The sequence below is a fragment of the Melospiza melodia genome, chromosome 15 (assembly GCF_035770615.1).
Source record: "Melospiza melodia melodia isolate bMelMel2 chromosome 15, bMelMel2.pri, whole genome shotgun sequence".
NCBI lineage: Eukaryota > Metazoa > Chordata > Aves > Passeriformes > Passerellidae > Melospiza > Melospiza melodia.
The window spans coordinates 1,613,829-1,636,527 of record NC_086208.1 but is presented as its reverse complement, the minus strand read 5'-3'; the positions used below and the strand labels follow the sequence as shown (position 1 = coordinate 1,636,527).

The 22,699-nt window shown below is 41.7% G+C and overlaps 1 protein-coding gene across 4 annotated transcripts in view; it reads right to left on the bottom strand.

Annotated features, from left to right (window-relative positions):
• The window catches only part of TLN2 (talin 2), a 143,606-nt gene that overhangs the window by 33,578 nt on the left and 87,329 nt on the right, over positions 1 to 22,699 (bottom strand). For all 4 annotated transcript variants that reach the window (XM_063169273.1, XM_063169271.1, XM_063169272.1 and 1 more), the window contains 18 exons: positions 22,454 to 22,567; positions 21,027 to 21,161; positions 19,999 to 20,127; positions 19,284 to 19,386; positions 17,533 to 17,741; positions 16,623 to 16,742; positions 15,572 to 15,769; positions 13,396 to 13,535; positions 10,627 to 10,720; positions 9,036 to 9,125; positions 7,768 to 7,890; positions 6,390 to 6,533; positions 5,526 to 5,687; positions 4,302 to 4,442; positions 3,016 to 3,197; positions 2,480 to 2,612; positions 966 to 1,067; positions 50 to 220 (listed from right to left, as the gene is read on the bottom strand). In XM_063169273.1, coding sequence (XP_063025343.1) covers positions 50 to 220; positions 966 to 1,067; positions 2,480 to 2,612; positions 3,016 to 3,197; positions 4,302 to 4,442; positions 5,526 to 5,687; positions 6,390 to 6,533; positions 7,768 to 7,890; positions 9,036 to 9,125; positions 10,627 to 10,720; positions 13,396 to 13,535; positions 15,572 to 15,769; positions 16,623 to 16,742; positions 17,533 to 17,741; positions 19,284 to 19,386; positions 19,999 to 20,127; positions 21,027 to 21,161; positions 22,454 to 22,567 — 2,490 coding nt within the window. The remainder of the gene's footprint in view (positions 1 to 49; positions 221 to 965; positions 1,068 to 2,479; positions 2,613 to 3,015; positions 3,198 to 4,301; positions 4,443 to 5,525; positions 5,688 to 6,389; positions 6,534 to 7,767; positions 7,891 to 9,035; positions 9,126 to 10,626; positions 10,721 to 13,395; positions 13,536 to 15,571; positions 15,770 to 16,622; positions 16,743 to 17,532; positions 17,742 to 19,283; positions 19,387 to 19,998; positions 20,128 to 21,026; positions 21,162 to 22,453; positions 22,568 to 22,699) is intronic.

The window sequence follows — 22,699 nt, the reverse complement described above, 5'->3', positions numbered from 1 at the left end:
GCCATTCTTGCCTTCTACTCTCACCCTTAATGCCACACAACCACCTTACCTTGGGGTTTCCTCCCCCTTCTTTGGCAGCATACAGTATCTGTAAGGCAGATTCTGCTAGAGTCTTGCTCTGGTCCAGCACAGTCATCTGTTGCTGATGATTCAGTGTCTTGGATGCCACACCAACTGCAGCTGAAACGAGGGGTTCGAAGTAACTTGCCAGCTGTGTTACCTAAGAAAGCCAGAAGAAGCCCAGGAAGCCATTAACCACACCTCTCAGGTGGAACAGAGAAAACACATTCCCTGCTTGCCCCTGGGATGTGGGTGAGCTCAAGGAGCACAGTGCTCCTGCACTGTACAGCACTGGGCTTGGATCATGTGCCCAGGGACTGGGTCTGCCCTCACTGCCCAACTCCTTTGCAAAGCCACAGGTCTGCTCCTCCACAAGCACATGGCCCCTTGAGGTTACACCAGACTGTTCAAGACTGTCACAGGGGCCACGTGCTAGTCAACATCTCCTCTGGGCAAGGGAGGAACCTCTCAATCTTTGTTGCCTCTGCAGTTTTTGCTCTCAAGAATATACAGGATGAGAACTTGCTATGTGAGAAACTTCTAAATCTTGCAATAACCATGGTAAATATGCTTTTGGTATATGCATGCTAACATTTGTTTTCTTGGACAGACATCCTACAAGCATGAGCTTGACTCTACTTATATAACATATAACAGAGGAGAGAGAGACATTTACACAAAGCCCCTAACCAAAAACCTCAATAAGAATCTCTCCCCTCTAGCCCAACATGTAAAAAGCTTCATTTGGTCTTGGCTCTGAGTATTTGAAAATTCCACTGTTTTTTTCTTACTACAAATGTGTTCTTCTGCTCTCCCATAGGAAGAGAAACTGCCATCAAATTGGGCTCTTCCCTAACATTCAGCTGTCCAAGATGCCAAATGCCTCTGTCATGGCAGAACAGTACCTTGTGCCCCAGCTGAGCTGCCTCTCCCCGAGCTGCAGTGGCTATGGGATCAATGAGGTGGCCAATTTCCTGTACCACTGAGGTCAGCTGCTCCTGTAGAGCCTAAAAGAGAGAGAAATTGTCAGTTGCTATCACAGCTGTTCTCCCACTTGAAAATCACCCTTGGACCAGCCAACACCCTCAAAGCTGTTCAAGTGACCTGCTATGGCAGAATGCAGGAACCCACACTGCTGGTTTTCCTCACATTCTGCCTCATTTCTTCTCCCTTATCCTCTTTCAACAACAGCAGCCCTGAGATGGGCCTGCTCCTCTTAGGTTTATATGACAGATCTGGGGAGAGAGTGCTGACACCAGCAAACTCAGGGCTAGGTGCTCTTTCTCACTGCAATGTGATTAAGGACCCCCTGACACCTCCCAAGGTATTTTCACCCTGATAAAGATTTAGTATCACTGCACCAATCAGAAAACTGCCAGGAGCACTGATTTAAGTGTGATGAGACATTTTTCAAAGCAAAAAATACAATGCAAGAGCAAAATACTCTGCCACAGATTTTGAAGCAAGTGGGACAAGTCCCACTGGCAAAGGAAAAATGTCACATCTCTGAAGGACAGAGATGAGGAGTGACCTCCTGATTACAATGTGCAGGACAGGAGTAAACACATTAAAAGCTTATTAGTGGCCTGGTCAAGACATAAATACTGCCTTTTAATTCAGAGGCACTTGATGTCTTGGGAGCCATCAGGATTAAGGTCACTCTCATGATAGCGAACAGAAAAAAAAAATATTTTTGCCCTTTGTTACATTCCTTTACTGCATTATAACTGCCATTTTTGGTAACATTTACTTCAGTTCAACATGGTGAACACAATAACTGCATTTCAATTAAAATGAATGATAACATATTTCCTGCAATGACTTCTTTTGCACAGCTTCATTTGGTCTGACATGTTTCTAGTATGCAATGTTACAGCCTGAAGGAACCACTCCAATAAACATGTCAGTTCAGGAAAAAACAGTATGAAAAGGCATAAATACCAAGATGAGAATCTCAGTGTGGGTTGACACACTGAAGAGGGAAGCTTTCTTAAAGTGAACATATCAATATCAACTTCAAATTTCACTTATCAAAGGACAAACTAGGCATTAAGAATAAAGAACATTGACATTTATGTCATTGGACTTCTATAATAGACCAGCTTCAGAAACAAATTTATTAAGAATCTTCAGAATCTAATCCTGGCTTCCATGTGGCAAAGCACCACAAAAACTCTATCAGTCTGTCATTTCAGCACAGGAAGTAAGAGTAACACGTGGGTGGCAGCAAAAAATAACTACTTTCACCCCTACTACTCCCTGGTGATTTTGGGATCTTTGAAGAAGCGATTCACTTTTGTCTGTGTATGACTTTGCCTAGAAAGACCCCAACAAGGGCATTTCTCCCCTCACTGGCAGTGCTGTGGTTGAGCAGCAGGGTGTCCAGCCCTGCTGTGTCTGTCCCTGCTCTCTGCCTCACCTCCACAGAGATGTCATCCCTGGTGGCCAGGCTCTGGCTCACAGCAGCCAGCGACGCCTGCTCGATGTCCCTGATGCACCTGTTGATGCCATCGATGGAGAAATCACATTCACGCTGCCCTGGGGCCTTGTCCCTGCAAGACAAACACTCAGCTGAGCATGGTGCAAGGAGCAGGGTCTTTCCTGAATGCACACAGGACCTCTTAAAAAAAAAACAACCCAAAAACTTATTTCCTGCATGTTGCTACACAATCTCCATGGAGGTAATATCAGCTAGTGCTCGTTTTCCACAGCATTCTTTATTACATTTACCTTAGAGTGAATTGGGGGTGGAACCAGAGAAGGAGAACAGAACACAAACACACAACAGCCCTGTGCTGCAGGGTGCTGCAGTCATCAATTATGATTAAACACCCAGTGTAACTGGGGAGATATTGTGCATCACAGAGTCATTTCCATCAGAGAAAAATAACAGTGCTAATGGCCATATGGCATTTTTCTTTATGAACAGTAGCTCAATTGCTACAGAAGACATACCTGATAGAGGTAATAAGACTCTTGATAGAATCTGAGACTGTGTGGGAATGCCCTGCTAGTACAGACCATGTAGGAGGGTCTTTGGGATTGATAGCCAGAGAACGGGCAGTTTTGATCAACAAAGATGAGCTCTCCAACATTGTCCTGGCAGAAACCAGAATTGGCTCCTGTGCTTGTGATCCCTGTGGTCAAGAAGGTGTAAGAACAGAAAGAACATCTGAATTATTGTTCAAGTTCATCCACACTTTCTGCTCCTAGAAGTCTATTTAATTAACAGCATTAAAATGGAATTATAATCCCCTCCATTGTACTATTATATTCACAGATAGTCAACACAGAAATAGAACAAAAACAATCAGTCCAATAGCCTTCTCTGAAACATACTTAAGAAATATGTCTCAAGAAATGCATTTTCCAGCTGAGAAACAATGACTTGTCCAGTTGCAGACTACAGAAATAACACTGAAAATACACTTTGTCACAAAAATTCTTGTCATCAACAGATGTGCCCTTTCCCCAGTCAGATTAACTCCAAGTGATGACTGATGATTCTTGACTGGCTTTTCATCTGTGTATGTATTTTATTTTATAATCTGATAAATCCAGGTACCACAGGCCTGGAGGACACATTTAGATTTCAGTTACAGCCCCACAGCTGTAAGAGTGCAACAGCTGCTGCATCATCTGATACTGCCATCTGGAGCAGAGCCTGACAACAGCAGGAAGCAGCCCCTGGGGGGCCAGCAACAACACATGACCTCTACTCCAAAGCTTTTACAGAGCTTGAGGGGTTTGCTTTTTTATCTTTTCCCTGTGAAAAAACCCAAACTCAATGAATCCCTTATTAGTCTCTTCACATTCTACTCTGCTGTAGTTACACAGTTTGAGGATGGAGAACTTGTGGGCAAAAAGGAAAAAAACCCAGCAACATCTTTTTGATTCTTGTCAGAACTAACTAGGTTCCATTTGTTAAAACTGCACTTGAGGGAAAACAAAGGGTGTTTACAATTGTATTGCTTGGAAGGATCCAGCTACCAAAACATGCAAATCCCCTGTGCTGTATGGCTTTGATAACAGCAGACTTGCAGCACTTACTGTAGGCAAACTGTGCAACCTGCTGATAGAAAAGTCAATGTCAGAGGTTAAACACAAGACAGCAGAATGCACTGAGAACACCCAGAAAGCCAAGGAAATATTTTGGGGTTTTTACACTCACTCTCTCCCAACATGTGATTAATTCAACATTTCCAGCTTTTGGAGGATGGAAATGCAGTATCCTGCCTTACCTCAGTGCTGATCTGTGCTGGGATGCTGACAAATTCTGGGTTTGAAGCAAATGCTGTCAGATTTTCCACAGCCTCTATTAAAGGTGCAGTGGCAGTTCTGCACTTGTTGCGGTTCTCCTCTGAGAAATCTCCATCCAGTGCCTGGAAATGAAATCAGCATTGAGCTCTGCCTGAACAGGTTTCTTTAGCAAAATGGAAGGAAGATGATTTAAGTCTTCCTAGTTTTAAACCACTGCATGTTGAGGATATTTGAAAGCTCCTTCATAAACAAGACTGATGCAAAGAATGTGATCTTTTAGGAGTGTTTCCTTCCTCAGCTGGTTACTGACCCTAAACTGCTGCAGGTTCTCTGTCACTGCACTCTGATGAATCCCTCAGGTCTCTCTCTGATGAGACTCAAGTCTCTCAAGTGTCCCAGGACCTCACACTCCAAAGGTGGAAGAGGCTAACTCCCATCTTTTTGTGGTTTGTGAAGGTGGTTGTTTTCTATGGGCGAATTTTGAAAATTCTCAGTTATTTTTGTTTTAAGCAAATCATTAATATATTGCTCTCATTTTCACCCAAGCCAACTGATCTCTCTCACAATCAGAATAAACATTTCAGCTAATGAAATCAGATTAGATCAGTTAATGGCTTCCAGAAGGGTTCAGACTTGTGAATTCTCCACAGCTTCACAAATATTACTTCTGCTTGCATGAAAAAACCTACTCCCTACCAAACTGCTGGAAGAAATCTTGAAAATAAAAGGTTACTATTAACAAGAGACTACATAAATGGCTTCTGTTTGGTTCCCACTATTATTTATTTCCTTTTTTTTTTTCCCTCTGTTGATAAGGTAAAGCTGTCAGAAGCAGCTCCAAAAACCTCCATATACTGGGAAACTTAACACCATTAAAAACCTTCACATTCAGTTGCTTGCAGATTATTATGGTGCAAGATCATTAAATACATCAATCCCTTCATACTGGATGGGTCAGCTGTCTCTCCTAATATTAAAACTGCCCAATTTTTTTCAACTTGAATTCAGCAGTTACTCCATTGAACATGTTTTCCAATTCAGATCTTCAAAAATTTAATTAGTTATTTTTTAAAGCATGCATGCCCAAGAATATAAAAAGATATTTATAACTGTTCTGATTGTGTCTCAACAGGGGGAAAAAACCAAACAAGAAAACCCTCTAAATCACAAAGGAAGAAGAAAGCACAACTGAGCAGCATTTGTACCTTGATAGTTTTAACCAGGTTAGCAGTGCTGTTTGCAACTTCCTTGGCAGATTGCACAAAGTGTCTCTTGGCAACAGGATTTGCTGTTTTTGATGAAGCAATGCGACAGGCGTTGCACAGAGCAGACGTGTGCTTGGCCACGATGGTGGCAGCTGACAGGACCTGTAAAAGCCAGCAGAGAACAGGCACAAGGTTTAGGACCTGTAAAAGCCAGCACAGAACAGGCACAATGTTTAGGACCTGTAAAAGCCAGCACAGAACAGGCATAATATTTAGGATCTGTAAAAACCAGCACAGAACAGGCACAATGTTTAGGACCTGTAAAAGCCAGCACAGAACAGGCACAAGGTTTAGGACCTGTAAAACCCAGCACAGAACAGGCACAAGGTTTAGGACCTGTAAAAACCAGCACAGAACAGGCACAATGTCTTAACCCACAAGGTTTAGGACCTGTAAAAACCAGCATAGAACAGGCACAATATTTAGGATCTGTAAAAACCAGCAGAGAACAGGCACAATGTCTTAACCCACAATGTTTAGGATCTGTAAAAACCAGCACAGAACAGGCACAATGTTTAGAATCTGTAAAAACCAGCACAGAACAGGCACAATGTCTTAACCCACAATGTTTAGAATCTGTAAAAACCAGCAGAGAACAGGCACAATGTCTTAACCCACAATGTTTAGGATCTGTAAAAACCAGCACAGAACAGGCACAATGAGGTTACTGAGGGACAGTAACCACACTGCAACTCTGCACACCAGCATCCAAAGCCAGGCAACAGAGTCCAACCAAAACTCCTTGGAATGGACAGGAACAAAGCAAAGTCTCTTGTCCCAACAGGGATGGTCCCTCTGCATCACCTGGGATGGGCTGCTTGCTGGATCCACCAGGTTCTGACAGGCCATCTGGATCGCTTGGTTGGCACGGGCAAACTGGATTGGGTCAACGAGGCCCTGCTGACCAGCCTGGCTGTTTGGATCTGAGATACCGACCAGGTAAGCAGCCTACAAATGGGGAAAAGAAGAAAACAATCCTAATAAATCATGTTCATTGTGTCTAGGATCTCTGGTAAGCTGGCCATATGTCATAGCACATGGTGGTCAGAGATAATTCAGAAATCATACTGTGAAATACAATTACCATTTGTTTTTAGCAATACATCACCAGAATCCACTGAAACCAAGAAAATATACCCTTACACTTGAGAAATTTAATTAGTTGAAACAAAACTAATAGTCCACTGTTCAGACAACTGCTGTTCCTGAAAGCATTGCTTGTCACTTGCACAGCCAATAGAGCTTTAAGGATTGCAGGTACTGGCAAATTATTTACTGTATTAGCCATGGTTGGAGGCAGTGGAGGTTTTTGTCAAGATCATAAAAGCAATCCAGCAAAGGCACTTCTGCTGAGTGCAGGTCCTACCAGGCCTGCAGCTGCTGGTCTCACTGCAGCCCAGAGTGTCTGATGGCCAACCTTACCTCCTCTCTCAGTTAAAAGTTTCATGCCTCTCAACAACCACAACTTAACTGTCACAGTCACACATGAAGATTCCTCATCTCTAATACAGGTACAATTATCTGTCACCTTAATATGCCAGTAAGGCAACTCAGAGTTAGATGTGAAGGAGATTTAGTCCATACCAATGCATTACACATTTGGGGAAATTCAGAAGAGGTTTTCAGATGCAGAGCATGATCTCCACAGCCAAATCCTTCACCAAGGTGACTGTATCAGCTCTTTATAGTTCACTATATTGTTATCAGATCAGTGAAACCACAGAGATCAGACCCTAATTTAGAATTTAGGTTATTCCAAAAGTATCTGAACAGCTGAAACAGGTTTCTTTTTAGTTTCAATGTCTGAAACTTGTAGTGCTCCTTAAGAACTCCTACAAACTACAACTTGATTCATTACTTTTAACTGTGGCTTTTTTGTGCATGTCTCTATGATATAACAGTTCTGAGCTTGAACTAGAAACATGAATTCCATATGCTGCAGCTTTGCTTTGTCCTCAGCAAAGCTTCCTTCTAGATGGTATTTCCCTTCCTTAGAAAATATGTTATTGCACTCTGCTCCTCCTGCACTTTGTGCAATTTCTGTGACATACACAGAACACACTGTGTAATACAAACTCATCACTTGCTTGATCACAGGGAAGTGAATTTCAGATTACAGACCCAGAACATGAGCTTGCTAAAAAATAAAATCTTAATTGCTTTACAGCCTTCAGTCTCTTACCTGAGCTGCTGCCTCTGTGAGGCCACAAAGAGCCTTGGATGCAACTCCAACACATTCTCCAAAGACTAGAAGATCCCCAGTTTTTGCATTCTGGGAAATGCCTGCCATTGATTCTCCAAGAACCTCAGAAATTAAAAAAACAAAGTTATCTTCCAAATATGCATCCCTTCCACTTAGAGGCAAGCAATTGCTGGCCTGAAACCCATTTTGGCCCACAAACCCCCTGGACTTGGCTTCAGAATATTTATATTTCTCTAAAGTAGGCACATGGCTCTGTGTCATGTCAGGGATCAGGCATGCTCACCAACTACTGGACTGACAGGGAACAGAAGCTCTGCTGCAGCTCAAATGACTGAGAGGGTACAGAATTACCCCTCATTCATTCTGCTGTCATCCATTAATTATTTATTATTATTAATTATTATTTATTAATTAATTATTATTTAATTAACAGCTAACCTGGCACTAGGTGCATTTCATGCAGCCTGCATGGCAGTCCTGCAGATGCTGTTGACACCTACAGGATCATCTTTGTACCCAAACTCACTGAAGCTCAGTGGGAATGAACTGCACCTGGACTTCTGGAACCATCTTAGGGTCAGAATGCACATGAATTCCCACATTATGTCCCACTGAATTCAGTTTACTTGGATTTAGAATTCAAAATGAGCTCTGACTGCAGTAGAGCATTAGATGCAAGATGACACACACATCCATTAGGTATTTTCTTTTAGAGAAGAAGGAATATGAGACCATTCCAACAAATCAAATAATAAGGACACAAAAGCCAGCTTCAAAGGAAGATGTACAGCAGAGTTTGATTAAAAGTAAGTGAAGAAGTTTCCCACAGGTTTTCTGATGTGGTGGGGTGTCTGGACTGCTCAGACATTTGGCAGAATGGGATTTCATTGTCAAGCCCTCCCATTCATGCTTTGTGCTGTTCTAACATAGCTGCAGTCAAAATACAGCACCCAAAGTATGGCATGCTGTCTACTGCATGTCAAGGAGAGGAAGGGAGAGAGCAGAAGCTTTCAGAGCATTGTGTACCTGTCACTTAATTAAAAATTTCTTACTGAGGCAATACAGTAAGTGACCAAAACCTGAAATTACCTGTAAGAAACCAATCTCAGGCAGAGTTTATCAAGGAGTGTAGTAGACATTTTAGCAATAAACACTGACTGCACCTCTAACATTCAATATGCATGTGGAAACCTTTGAAAATCCAAACACATTTTATAACTCACAGAGAGGTGGGAAAAAGAAATTACCTTGGAGTTTTCCATGACGCCCTCAATACAATCAAAATATGAGAGATCACTCACAGGCTCATTTGGGTTATCCAGCATTCCCTTCACTGTCTGAAATAGTGAAAGAAACTGATTATTGACACTCTGAAACACTGAGCTGAGAAGAACACAGACCCTCATGCCTATTCTGCTTATCCCAGTGTAAGCTGACATGTTTGTCTCCAGCAAGCAGCCAAAGCTACACATTCCTGAGGGTGTGCCATGCAGGAAACTGCACCCAACAGGAACTGAGCTCTGGGAACTCCATGTTTGCGCACCACCAATCTCCTGGAAACTCAGGTTTACCTCGTGTTTGTGATGAGTGATGTATGGCCAGAGGTGCTCAGCTTGACATGAGACAATCTGGTTTTCTGTCAGGTGTCAACAGTGTAACACATGTTTTCAGTACTATTTTATATTTCATAACCAGATTTAAAGAAGTGATAAGAAAAGCAGCTGCCATTTGTTGAGCATTGTCTGGAAACACAAAGGGTTACTGAACTGAGTACACCTGCCTGCCTCTTACAGTATCAGACTCCCCCTACACAGGAAAATTTTCTGTCAGGAAACTACATAGTTGGGTTTAATTTCTTTTTTTGAGGTGATTCTGAGTCCTGAATATAACAATGTGACAATCAGTCACATATCCATTGAGAAGAATGAATGTAGTTAGATAATGAAACTTGTAAAAAGCTGCAAAATGCAGGAGACTAATTCTTTTATACATTAAAATATCTGTAGCACACCTTTTTTCAAGTCTTAAGGAACACTATTTTACTGCCAAATATCATGCAGAAAAGACTTTTAATCCTTCTGATGAAAGTGAAATCAGTATGGACTTGCATATTAAGAAAAATCACAATATCCTGAAATGACTTTGGTATCCTTGTGATACTAAGGGCTGGAAATAAAAATTCTAATGGTATTTTATGCTCTCCACACAGGCCAGTCACCCCTTGATGTTTTGACCTTGACAGTAACCAACAAATATCTAGTTGAAATTAAAAGATTATTTCCTTCTACTGACAGTGGCCTGTCTGTGATCAGTGGAGGTCTCTCAACTGACTCATTATTTAGCCAGCCAAATCTTTCACTCAGGACCAAGAACTTATCTTGCAAGAACCTGTATTGACACACACATTGTATCAGTTTGACAGGGAAGGCACAAACAAGGCATTAAAAGTCTACACTAAGAATGGTCAAGGTAGAAGATTCCAAACATCATCCTAAAGTGGGATGTCAGCAACAACTTCTTGCAAGTGGAAAAACCAAGATATTGCAGCTCCCTCCAGTGCACTGGAAAACATCCATCTTGTCATGATTCTTCCTTAATGAACAGTAAGTATGAATAATAGGGACTAAAGTGTATCTTTGGAGGGCAGGACAGAGGAGATGGGGACAGGGCAGCAAATTTCATTCTGGCCAAACCTACCAGATGTTTACATGGGTTCCATGCTCACCTTGTACACAGCTAAAACCCCTGCCACAGATGAAGTGAGAGGACAGTATCAGGAGCTATTCAGACACAGAATATAAGGGAAACAATACAAATACTTTTGACATATAGTAATACCTCCAGTTCTCTGAGTGCATTATCACATTCCTTCTGCCCAGGAGCTTGTTGGGTGCACAGTGTGATGAGCTGGTTTATACTCTCAGTCACAGCTCTGGGGAGAGTAGGAGGAAAGAAGGTGCATTTTAAAATTGAACTATTCCTCTTAGTAAAACTGTTGTCATTAAATGTATACTGCATAAAGTTATACAACTTGGATTATCTACTACACAGCTGAGCCCAGCAGCCAAACTGGTGGCACATCTGGGAAAATACTGGTGACAAAGGACACAACACCACCTGGCAGCAGGTCAAGGTCAACCTGTTACACTGTCACAGTGACACATGTAGCTGCTAAAAGGTATCTCAGCACTTCTCCAGGTCTGACATTAACTGAATAATTTCTCAAGTTCCAGCCCAGAAGCCCTGAAGGATCCAGAAACAAGTGTCTGGTATGGAAAACAATGGTGAATGTAAAGCAAATGTTATTTACCTTTCTCTAGCAGTCTTGTCTCACATACTGTAACACACACAATCCTGCTATATCTATAGTCTTTTGGTGAATCAGTCTTTTTTCTCTTTAACAAATAATTGATATTCTCCCATAGGTTTATATCCCCAGAGAACAAGTTATGCAAAGGCATTGTGTTCCTGTGGGAGTTCACAGCTCCTGCACACAGGCTGAACCTGACACACAACAGTCACTGTCTGTCTTTCTGATCAATGCTCTGATAATACACAACATTCATTATAACTACATTAACTCAGACTCATGATTAACAAGCCAGGAAAAGTGGCATCTAGAAGAAGAGAAAATCAGTGAAATTGGAGTGCATGGAGAATATGCTTTCCTCTGGCCTTGAAAACTGAATGGCATTTGCATCACTTTCCCTTTCAGAAAACAGGCACTTGATAACTTATCAATAACATGATTACCTGGCTGGATGGCATCCTACTGTCACAAAAAGAAACAGGATGTGCTTATTACATTTAACATGTTTATGTTAAATTCCAGGCAAAAGAATGGAAACTAATAGACATGTTTAACTGAGACTCCTACCCTTTTCAGCAGCCTTGGTGTCCTTGTGGAGGACCTGGTGTTCACCTGCTGAACATCAGTGATTTCTATGCATCAGAAAATAATCATTGCATACAGACATAGGAATACAGGACAAAAACTGAAATTCTGTTCACTCCCAGAGAAACTTCACACAAAAATATCTTGTCTGCTGTTGATTTTAATCTGAGACACAATTCATATTGACTCAGAGAATATCAGCAATTGAAGAGAGAGAATTATCAGCTTTGTTAAAGAGGCCACATGATCACAAATATCATTATTACACACCAGGTACCTCTTCCAGGAATCCATCCAGTGTACAGACATTACTCTGAAAACCATTTGGACACAGTAGAACCAGGAAGGTGGCCCCTCAAACACCAATCCCAGAGTGGCAGAGGACTGCTAGGACTCTAAAGGCCACATCTGTTTTCATCAAATACAGCACACAAATACTTGGGGCCTGCAGGGAACTCAGCCAGTGCTGCTGCCCTGTCAGAGGTGGTCAAGAAAAATCCCTCCACAAGGAAGACAAGACTACTGAAAAAGCTGGTGTCTCTTACAGCTGGTGCAAATGGGGAAGAAAGCAAAACAAACCCAGCAAAACCCCAGACTAATCACAGTACCATTGAGGATGAGAGAAAAATGAGAAGAAAAGCTATCTTATAATAAGGCAGCTGTGCCTCTTCTTTCATTTTCATAAGAGAGAAAGTACAAATATTTGCCCCTGATTGTATCATAGCAGGGAAAGAGAAGAGAGCCCTGGCAAGCTTGTCCCAAGCCAGAGCAGGGGTCTGAGAAGGGAGCACAGTGTCACCTCAGCACCTTCAACACAACCAGAACTGGTGCAGTGTCAACCTCACACAGCTCTGTGCTGTCTGTGTAAGGTCTCACACATGCACACACACAGGACAGCTGAAGGCTTCACCTGGCTCACCTCCCTTTTTCTATTAAATGCTTCCACAGAGGGAATCCCAACCTGGCAGGAACTTACAACTACCTGGTTTCACTGGGGTGAAATTCCTCTACACTCCTGTCAGGAATGCTCCAAGCCTAAAGCAGAAATCTGGAGCAGCTTGATGCTGCAGCAGTAACAAAATCTCATGTGACTCCTTCACTTCTAAGCAGCCTGTCTTTGGTTATCTATAATTTTCATAGATGTTATTTATTTCCAGGGAGATAAGACAGATGTTTTTTTAAACAAAATACAACAAAGTAAAGTAGTGTGAGTCCTTAAGGAGTCCTTTACTCAGGGAGTGGATTTATAATCCTTAAAGTAAGGGTATGCTCCACTGCAGAAATGTAGCATCTAACCCTTTCAAGCATTCCTGATCATACACATATGCACACTGTTAGTGATAAATAGCTACGATTTCTAAGCACATTTTATTTAAGAATATATTCCATTTCTTTTCTTTCAGGGACTGAGAAGCTTAATGTTAGCTATGCCTGGTCAGAACACAGATAGTGAGAAAACAGTAAGTAAAATACACTGGGGTTCCTTTCAAAAAACAGGCCAAGTCCTCAAATGCTGTTCCTATTTCCACAAGGGTAACAAGCTATCCCAGGTGAGGAACTACTCCAACTCTCCCCTGGCCTACTTCCATTTAAACAGAACTGCAGGTTCCAACCACTTAACTGTCAATAGTAGAAAAATATATAAGCACAATATAAATACCACAGAGAAAAGCAAATATCCCAGGAAAACAAAGCAAGCAACACATCCTTACCTTGCTGCTGCTGCTAAGAGGTTCTTGGCATTAGGAGCTCCAGGATCAACAGACAGAGACTTGGCAGCCAGTAACAGCTTGCTGGAAGCCATTGAGATGCTCTTGAGGTTTCCTATCACTTGAATCTGGTCCTCTTTAGTCTGGAAAGCCACAGCAGCATAACATTAAGTACAAAATTAGCCAACAAGAGAGTGTGCTAAAACCACACATGGAGACCCAGTTTATTTATCCACCTGAAACCACTGACATAGGTGAGCTCAGAGAAGGAGGGCCCAAGCCATCCTTCACCCAGACAGGTGCCCCTAGCTTCACTTACATAACACAAAAAGACCCTTCCAACAAACAGCTTGGCTTCTAACACTGGTAGCATTCACAAATGAGCAATGGAGGAACTTCCCTACTTGTTGAACAATGCTTTTGTTGACAAGACTCTTATGTGTCTCTGCCTGGCACAACTGCTTCCCATTATTCAGTCAGTGCAGGCTCTCTGGCACCCTTTGTGCAGCCCACAGGCTTCTCCAGCATCTAACTGGAATTGCTCACACAAAAATTGCCTCCAGGAAGCAATCTTTCCCAATAAAATGACTTTCTATAAGCCTATTTCGGTCAACATTCTGATTTGGATGTTCTATTACTTATTTTAAGCCCTTGCTTGGAAAGGGAAACCTGTATTTAAATCCAGTTACAGAAAATTATTGCATCTTTACAGTAAACAGCAGTGATAGATTCTTCTGCCAACGATCAGTAGAAGTGAACCCATTTTTTCTAACAGTCTGTTCACAGTTTTATGTAAAGGGGTTGCATATTATTCAGTTGGTATGAATAGCTTTTACTCTCTATTTACTACGTTCTACTTCCTCTCTACCCCTATATTTTTCTAGTCCCCCAAAATCCCTGGTATTGCTTCTGTTCAGGCCAAATAACTACATACAGAAGGCCTTCTCATTTGAAAGATCAGCCATTAATAATTCAGAATAATAACCACCCCCTGTGCCAGCAGGATCAGCAAATTCACAAGGGCCACAAGGTCATCAGCAGCTGGATTCTCATTTCAAGATTTCAAGCAGCCATTTGCAGCATTGTTTCTACCTCTGCCTTCACTGAATTGCCTCAAACAAAACATTCTAAAAGTCAGTGTGGTCCACAGCTAAAGAGACAGTCAGGTACCTCACTACTACTCAGAGTCAGCTGTATATGTAGCCTAACTCACTTCACACATCTGGAACCTGAATGATGGAGTCCTGATGGAGAATAATCACCAATCACTGTCAGATGTCTCATTTCTATGTACAAAGTGTCTGCTCTAGAGACCTTTCATAAAAGACTTCAAAGGGCTGACACACTCAGGCCCTCCTGGCTGCTTTCTGGCAATCCTTTCTGGGGTTTGCAGGGTCCTCCTACAAACCAGGGTAAAACCATCTGCAGATTCTTTTTTCTGCTAGTCCTCCCATCTCTTCTGATACACTATTCCTTTTTATATGCTGACATGTGTTATGCTAAATCATAGGCAAATGACCAATTACTGTAGCTCAGCACAACTCTATCCACTAAGATAAACTGAAGGTGGCATCTCCAGCTACCAGGAATGAGCTCAGCAATGTGTGCAATGTGTGACAACATTCCTGATTGTTAGAGCTCCTCAGAGTAGAACTCTGCCAGATTTTAAATCACTGAACACAAGTCCAAGTGCTTGCTGTCACATCCAAGGATGGCATTTTAGGCAGCCCTCTTCAAGTGCTTGCTCCACTCTGCAGCAGATCCACAGCACCATGGAGCAATATCAAAGCATCATTTCCTCTATCTACTTAACAAAAGTAGCAAAGAAAGGTGTGACATTTTGAACAGTGTTCACCCAAATTATGCTCCATGGTAGTTCCAACCAAAAGGAAGCAACCCTTTCCACAGGCTCAGAGCTTCAGCACACCTTTGTACCTTGGCAGCTCAAACTGCACAGAGGAGTATGAAGTTGTATTTCTGACTGGACACAGAAACAAATCCCAACATCCTATGGAAGATGCAAATGTTGAGTCCTGTCCTTTCCAGATAACAGCTCCAGATGATTCCCTCACAACAAACATCTCACACAGCAGCATGCTGTAGTGCTACATGAACAATGTGCTGCACTGCCAGAGGTTATGGCAAGATTATCCCTCAATCAGCATGATCAAGGACTTACTTGTGCTTGGCCAGCCATTTCAATACCAGCATCAAGAAATTCATCAAAGTCATCACTGAATTTGCCAGAGGCTGCAGCCAGCTCCCCACTCTGGCCCCGTGTGGCATGGACAACTTCTCCAGCTGACTGATTCAGGTCTGCTGCTGCCTGGTTCAGTTCACTCTGAGCTTCTTGAAATGACTTAGAACTTGGAGGTAGCTGTAAGAGACAAAGCTCAGTATTTTACTGTCTGTCACATCACACCAGCCTTTCCTGGAGAGTTCAACACGTGCTGAGAATCCCAAATGCAGCAGAGCAGTGAGCTGGAACTGTGGGACAGCTGTCAACCAGAAATCTGTCCAGCAACTTGTGTCCTGCTGTTTCTTTCAAGGGACAGACAAGTCTGTAAGCTTTTCAAGGGACACAAATATTGGCAGCTCTTCAGAATTACTCTAAACTCTCTCTAGTAAACCAGTTTGGTAAAAACCTCCCTGGTTTTATCAAAAGGCATTGCACAAACATATAAAAATACAATTGCTCCTTCATTCACAGGATAGCAAGGTCAGTGATAAATGCAGAAAAAAAAGCTGTTCAAATACTATAACCATCTGGCAAATTGCCAATGCAAAAAGAGTTTGTTGACATGAATGTAGTTAATCAAAGTAACAATTCTACTCTTTACATAAAATGACCAAGCATTTTTTTGACAGATCACAATGCTCCTTCAGGTAAACTGATCACTTCTAGGTGGGAGATGAACTATAATTTTCTAATTTTAATTTTTTCAGAATGTCAAGTCATAGCTGCCATTTTCAAAACCAAAAAGTTAATACCAATCTTTGACCATTTTAATACTGCCCTCACAAGTCACAGACACATTTCACCTTGCCCATAAAACTACAAAAATGGTATTTCAGTCTAAATGGCAGCTGCCTGAAGGTGCATAAACTTAAACACAGCTTACATGAAGTACACTTAGGGCTCACTTACTAAATAATGATTTGACCCATGAGGAACTCAGATGTGCTGTTCAGTTTTCTAAAATCTATTTGCACATGAAAAGCCATCTTACCGAATCAACCAGGAGCTTCTTGCTGGATTCCCCAATGCTCTTTAAGGCCACATCCACATCCTTTTGTCCAGGCAGACAATTCACACAGTTATTCAAGGAGTGAGACACTGCTTTGGCCACCTACAACACACAGGTGAACACAGTCACACTGAGAGAGGTTTAAATGCTCATTAATGGGAGGCACAGCCTCTACTCCATAGCCAGAAATTCCTATAGTCTGACCCTTACAGCAACATTTTTGCAACTTTCTCAGTTTGTTGTCCTGCAGTCTTGATTGAGGCTCATCCATGGGATAGGATGGTGTTGGCAGGGCAGCCCCACGACTGCTCCTGGCACCTGTGATAAAGGCTGCAGCACTGCAGATAAGGGAACCCCCTGAAGTTATCTATAAACTAATCACAGAAATTCATTCCATGCCACTTTTTACACAGATCTGATTAAAACAAAGATATCTTCATAAGAAATTATTTACAATGCAGGCCAATTCTAGAACTTTTCAAATCAGTAAAAAATGAACCTGTCACTCCTAAAGAATTCAAACATAGTGGTGCTACACATGAAGAAAACATGCACTCCTTTTTTGAATGTAACATGGATAGAGATCTTTTATTTGAAAATTCCCAGTTTAATGGCTGTCTCACTTTTGCAGTCTAGCAGTCTCCTCACATATGTTGTGGGTAAAAGCACAGAGCTGCATCTTTGTTTTCCTAAGAGATGACTAAAATACCATACTTATACCATTTACCTTGTTTAACCTAGGCATGATATTGTCTGAGAGCTTGAAAAGAATAGAAAGCTGAACTATCCATCAGCCTTATTTTCTGTCATTCTTTCTCCTTATTCAGTGCTGGTTTGGAGTAAATTCACTGCACGTTTGACAACTCTTGCAGCTGCCCAAGTCCCAGCTTACCTGGGCTAGTCTCTGCTGACTGTCTGCATCCCCTGGGGCAGCCAGGGCCTGCTTGGCCTCCTGGATCAGCATGGCAGAGCCTTCCATGACATCCCTGGCTGAATCCAGCATGGCATGGGCTGCCACAGGGTCACTGGTGGATGCTGCCACACCTCGTGCTGCCTGAGCCAAAGTCTTCAAGGCCTGAGCAGTTTCTCTGGCAGCAACTCCTGTGGTCACATTGCACCAAGGATTTTGTTAATACCTTTAAAACAATCTTTGTGTTTCATGACATGATCTTGCAGGTAATGATCCTATTGCAAAATAACACTGCAAATGCAATTTAAAAGAAAATCTTCAAACAGCAACAAATTTGAAATACACAGAATCATTTGCTTATTGAAATGCCTGTAGTGAAGCCATAAAGTAAATGTTATAGCCCAAAAGCCACATTCTGGGCACAGTCTCTCAGTGACTACATCCTAGTGAAGCACTGAAAAAGAAGAAAAGCTAAAACCTGAAGATGAGGAAAAATTCCAAGCTATGGGGGGAGTGATTGTCTGCAAGAATGGTGCACAGGAGTTCAGAGCCACAGCACAACAGTTTAACTTCAAGCAATCACAAAAGAGATTATTAGGAATGATACAACTTGATATAACCTAACATCACTGTGAGTAAAAACATAAAAAAATAACTGAATGAAATCACAGAAAGGATGTAGTAAAATTACCTTCTGTTAAAAGACATCTATCAACTCCAGTGCTAAGGTGTAGGACTATGTGAAAATGGTCTCCTTCTTCTATTTTTGAAATTATTGAAAAGTAACTCATTGCCTCATAGGGTTTCCTACAATCTGATGATAAGAGAGCTACTAGGTTTAGCTATTCATTATCAGCTGCAAGTATCTGTACTCCCTTGCCTGATACCTAGTGCCTACTTGTGCACAACAATGTGACAGAAACATGAGCTATCTTGATGAAATTCCATCTGCTGCAAATGAAAGCAACTCTAAGTTCTAGAGCCCAGATGCAATTATAACCAATGAAGTGGTAATTGCCATGACACATTTTATCAGTAATATTAGACAAAAAATCTTATGGGAGCATTTGCAACAACAGCTTTCATTTCTAACAGGAATAAGGACACAGAACATTTTAACATCTACAAGTGAGCTTTTGTCCCTCCTGTAGAGCATTTTTCTTATTAAGGCATTTTTGTTTCTAAACTAAAAGTACAGGTACAAAAATAAACTGCAGCATCTGTGTGCCCAGGTTTCCTACTGGCTTCACCTCAAACTATGCAAATGTGCTCAGTGAATCAGCCAGAGCAGCTGCATTGTACATGAACTGGTAACAGCTAGGAGGAGATGCAGTTCTGAATGTCACCAAGCTGTCCCCACTATGTTTGCACCCTGTAGCTTCAAAACATGTCCAAGGCACCCTTTAAACATTCTGCAAGGACACAGCAACATGTCCAGTGGCACTGATCTTTAAAATGCAATACATTTTATTTCAGCCTTTCACAGTTTCAGTGGCACATATTTACAAAAACAACAGATGTCCCAATCTATTCTGATGAAAGACAGAGCAGATTGCATCACTGTTCTTTTATGAAGTATGAGTCACGCTCAATTCTTCAATAACTTAGCACAATTCACTATCAGCACTATAAAAAATAGTGAATTTCTTGATTTAAGTAGTCTGTGATAGGAAAACCTTTCCTCAAGGTGATGGAAAGCAGAGGTTTCAGAGCCATTATGGATAAAGCAGTACCTGTGTAGTGCTCGTTGCCCTGAGCAGCACAAGTTAACAACTGGGCCATGGAAGAGCCCACAGCTTTGGATGTGCTTCCCAGGTCCTGAGTGCACTTCTCGAGCTGTAAAAAATTGCAAAGTACAAATTACTTAGTTTAAGCACAACAAAAATGCACTTTGTTTTAAATACTACGGAAAAATTCCTCATTCCACAAAAAACCTAAACTTCCACCTCAGCTACTGAACACACACACAATTTCACTGAAATCTGACTAAGACATTTTCCCTGCTCAGGATGAAATAAATTAACATATTAGGTAGCGTGAACAATAAAACTATTTAACAATTAGCAATGGAAATAAATACCTTCATCCAAGGAAGGGCTTTCCCCCACCACCAAATAAACCATTTCAGTTTCTATGTCTACTAGAACTGTCCTGAGTTCTCATCATTGTCACTATTGAAAAGCAATTATTTTTGACAAGACCAAAACACGATTGTTACCAAATTGTAATTTGTACAATAGAGCACGAGGCCCTACAGTCCTATGAGTAACTCTACTACAGAACACACTGTTGCTGTAGTAGTAACATACACAATTTAAAGAGAATCAGCGCAAAATCCTATCAGCATGATATTATCCAAAGCTTCATGATTTGTTTTGCCTCTAATATTTAAGTTTTTAACAGCTAACTTTGTTTGTTTTTAAATGAAGAAGATCCTTCCTCAATTACAGTTTCTCCTGGGAGAGGTTTTAACTGTCCATCCACAGCTGCCATCTTCGCATCCTGCAGTTCATTTTTGAGTGTCTGGACTGTATTCAAAGCAGAATCAATTTCCATTGGGCCACAAGCTTCATGAGCCTGTTCAGAAACCAGATCAGCACCACTGTTAGCAGCTGGACACAACTTTCAGAAACAGTAAATGCTTCAGATCTCATCTCCCCTCCCATATTATTTCTCTTCCTACTTTAGAGGCCATTGTGAGCCTCCAAGGGTTATACATCATGGATTTCAAACTCCTGAATAATATTTCAGTGTGTGAAGAGAATAGCACCCTGCTAAAAGGGGAATGAGGTGCACTTGCCTTGTGTGCATGTCCCTTCACAGCAGGCAGCCCAAGGACTGACAAAGTGACTGTGGCACTCTGGATTTCCCCTTGGACAGTGGCCTCACTGAGCATCATGACCAAAATCCCAGTGACTCCCTGCTGTGGCAGCCCACACTCATCAGTATGGGATGGAAATTGTAGCATTAGCTCAGGTGTGGCCACCTCAGTGCTACAATCCTGGTTTCAGGCCTCAGGGTACACACACACAAAAAATCAGACTTTCCACTTGCATTTTTTAAGCCCCACATAGTTTAGAAATCTGTGTGTGAAACACAGAGCATCTGCTTCCCTGAGTTTCACAGATGATGACTCCAGTTCACAATGACAGCACAGCTGCAGCTGGTTCTCACTGGTTTGGTGGGGCATGAGATGTGTTCCCTTTTCCCTGCTCTCCCCTGAATGTAACAGCAGTTCAGAGTCTTGATGTGCTGCTCTGTACACTCTGCTCCCATCTGGCTGGTATGGAAAGGGCAGCACAAGCTTTTTCAGCTTTCTTGTCACTTCTCCCTCCCCTTTCTCTCATGCCACAGAGGCCACCTGGGAGTCTGAGCAAAGTGTGCACAAAATACAGCAGTGAAAGGTGAGCACTGCCTCAGGGGGGACAAGAAGTCCTCTTGTTTTAGCTGATTAAAAGCAGGATTTATTTACCTACCTTCTGGGAGGCAGTTCTCAGCTCAGCTAAGCTGGTAGCAAGGTTCTTTGCACACTGACTGAGCTGCATTGCTGCTGCTTGGTCAGTCACTGTGGGGACAGCAGCTTTAGCAGATGCCACCATTTTACTTCCAGGCTGTTCAGAGAACAACAGTGAACACAATTAGTTTTACCAGCTCATTTTCTTTAAAGAAAGTTTAGGATTCAATAAAACACACTTATGAGGTTTCTAGGTTTTTCTTCAATGACTAGCACATTCCTGCTCCTTAAGCTGGAAGATCCTGTCAGAATTCTGTCACATTTCCAAGCCCTCTGCAGCTGGACTCATCTGTGCTTTACTGGGACAATGATTACTCCATTGGTTCCAGTGTCTGCCTGAGGCCTTTGAATACTTATGAAGACTACTTAAAAATACTGAAATGTGAAATTTTGCCACTCAGCATTCACGTGGTACAATCAGCTCAAGGTGGCAGAGATGGCAAATTTCTCTCTACATTTCTAAATATTAACCTCTGCCAAAATTCTATTGAATGAAAATTGTAATTCAAGCAATGCCTCTACACAGGGATTACTGCTGATACAACTAAAAACCTTTGCTGATTCTCACCATCACCACTGTACACACATACAGCCACAGGGGAGATGGATCAATCATGTGAATGACTCCAGAGGGAATCATAAAGCAAATACTCAAACAGAGTGAGAGGATGGTTTGTGATCCCTCTGCCTACACAGGACCATAAAAACCTGCTAACAGCCATCACTTTAAGGGAACACTAACTGATGCCAATAATGACCATGCCATTGCACAGAGAATTGGTTTCTGGTGTTGGTTCTTGTAATGTTAACAATAAGCCAATAGTTTTGTTATCAATACTCAATATTCTATCTTTCTATTTTAAGATGTTATAGAAAAAGCACACAGTCCAGTTTTGTGTTTTTCCCAAACCATCAATCTAGATCTATTGTGGAGGCTAATATCTAAAAAACCATGCTAGTATTCCCTTCTACTTCTGAGGAATTCTGAAATTTGTTGCTGCAACACTAAGTTTACCTTGCCTAAAAAAAGTCACAACAGCCTGTCACATATTCAGACTCAGACCTCTACTTAGAAAGATGCTAAATTCTCTCCATTTTGTTCTTTAAACTCTAACCCAGAAGACAAGTGTACAGCAATGACTGTTTCTTCTCCATAAACATACTTTTTTCTTGTTACTTTTAACCTCAATGTCAGCAGTTCTCACTCTCCATAGCCACAATGAATTCTGGCCACCTAACCTGAGAAACAAAATTCTGCCTGTCTATGGCTCAGAGCAGTGAACTTCTTTACATGGCTCTTAACAGTTTACTGGTTATTTATCACAAATGAAAACATACAGCACTAAAAAAATGCTTTTTACATCTACTGCAATGATTGGTTCACTTCACCTGAAGGAAATTCTGGCTGGAATTGATTAAAGCAAGCTGAGCACTGAGGTCTTCTGCCTGAGCTTGACTTCCTCTTACACCCTGCACCAGCTGAGGAATGTGGTCTGCAACAGTCTAAAATGGACAAAGGGAAAAGATTTTCAGTAAAAAAATAAAAACTCAAAATCCTTCAAAAATAAAGCAAGCACACTTCCCACTCTCCTTGAAGACAACTGCAGTATTTCTGGGTAAATTACTTCTGTGCTG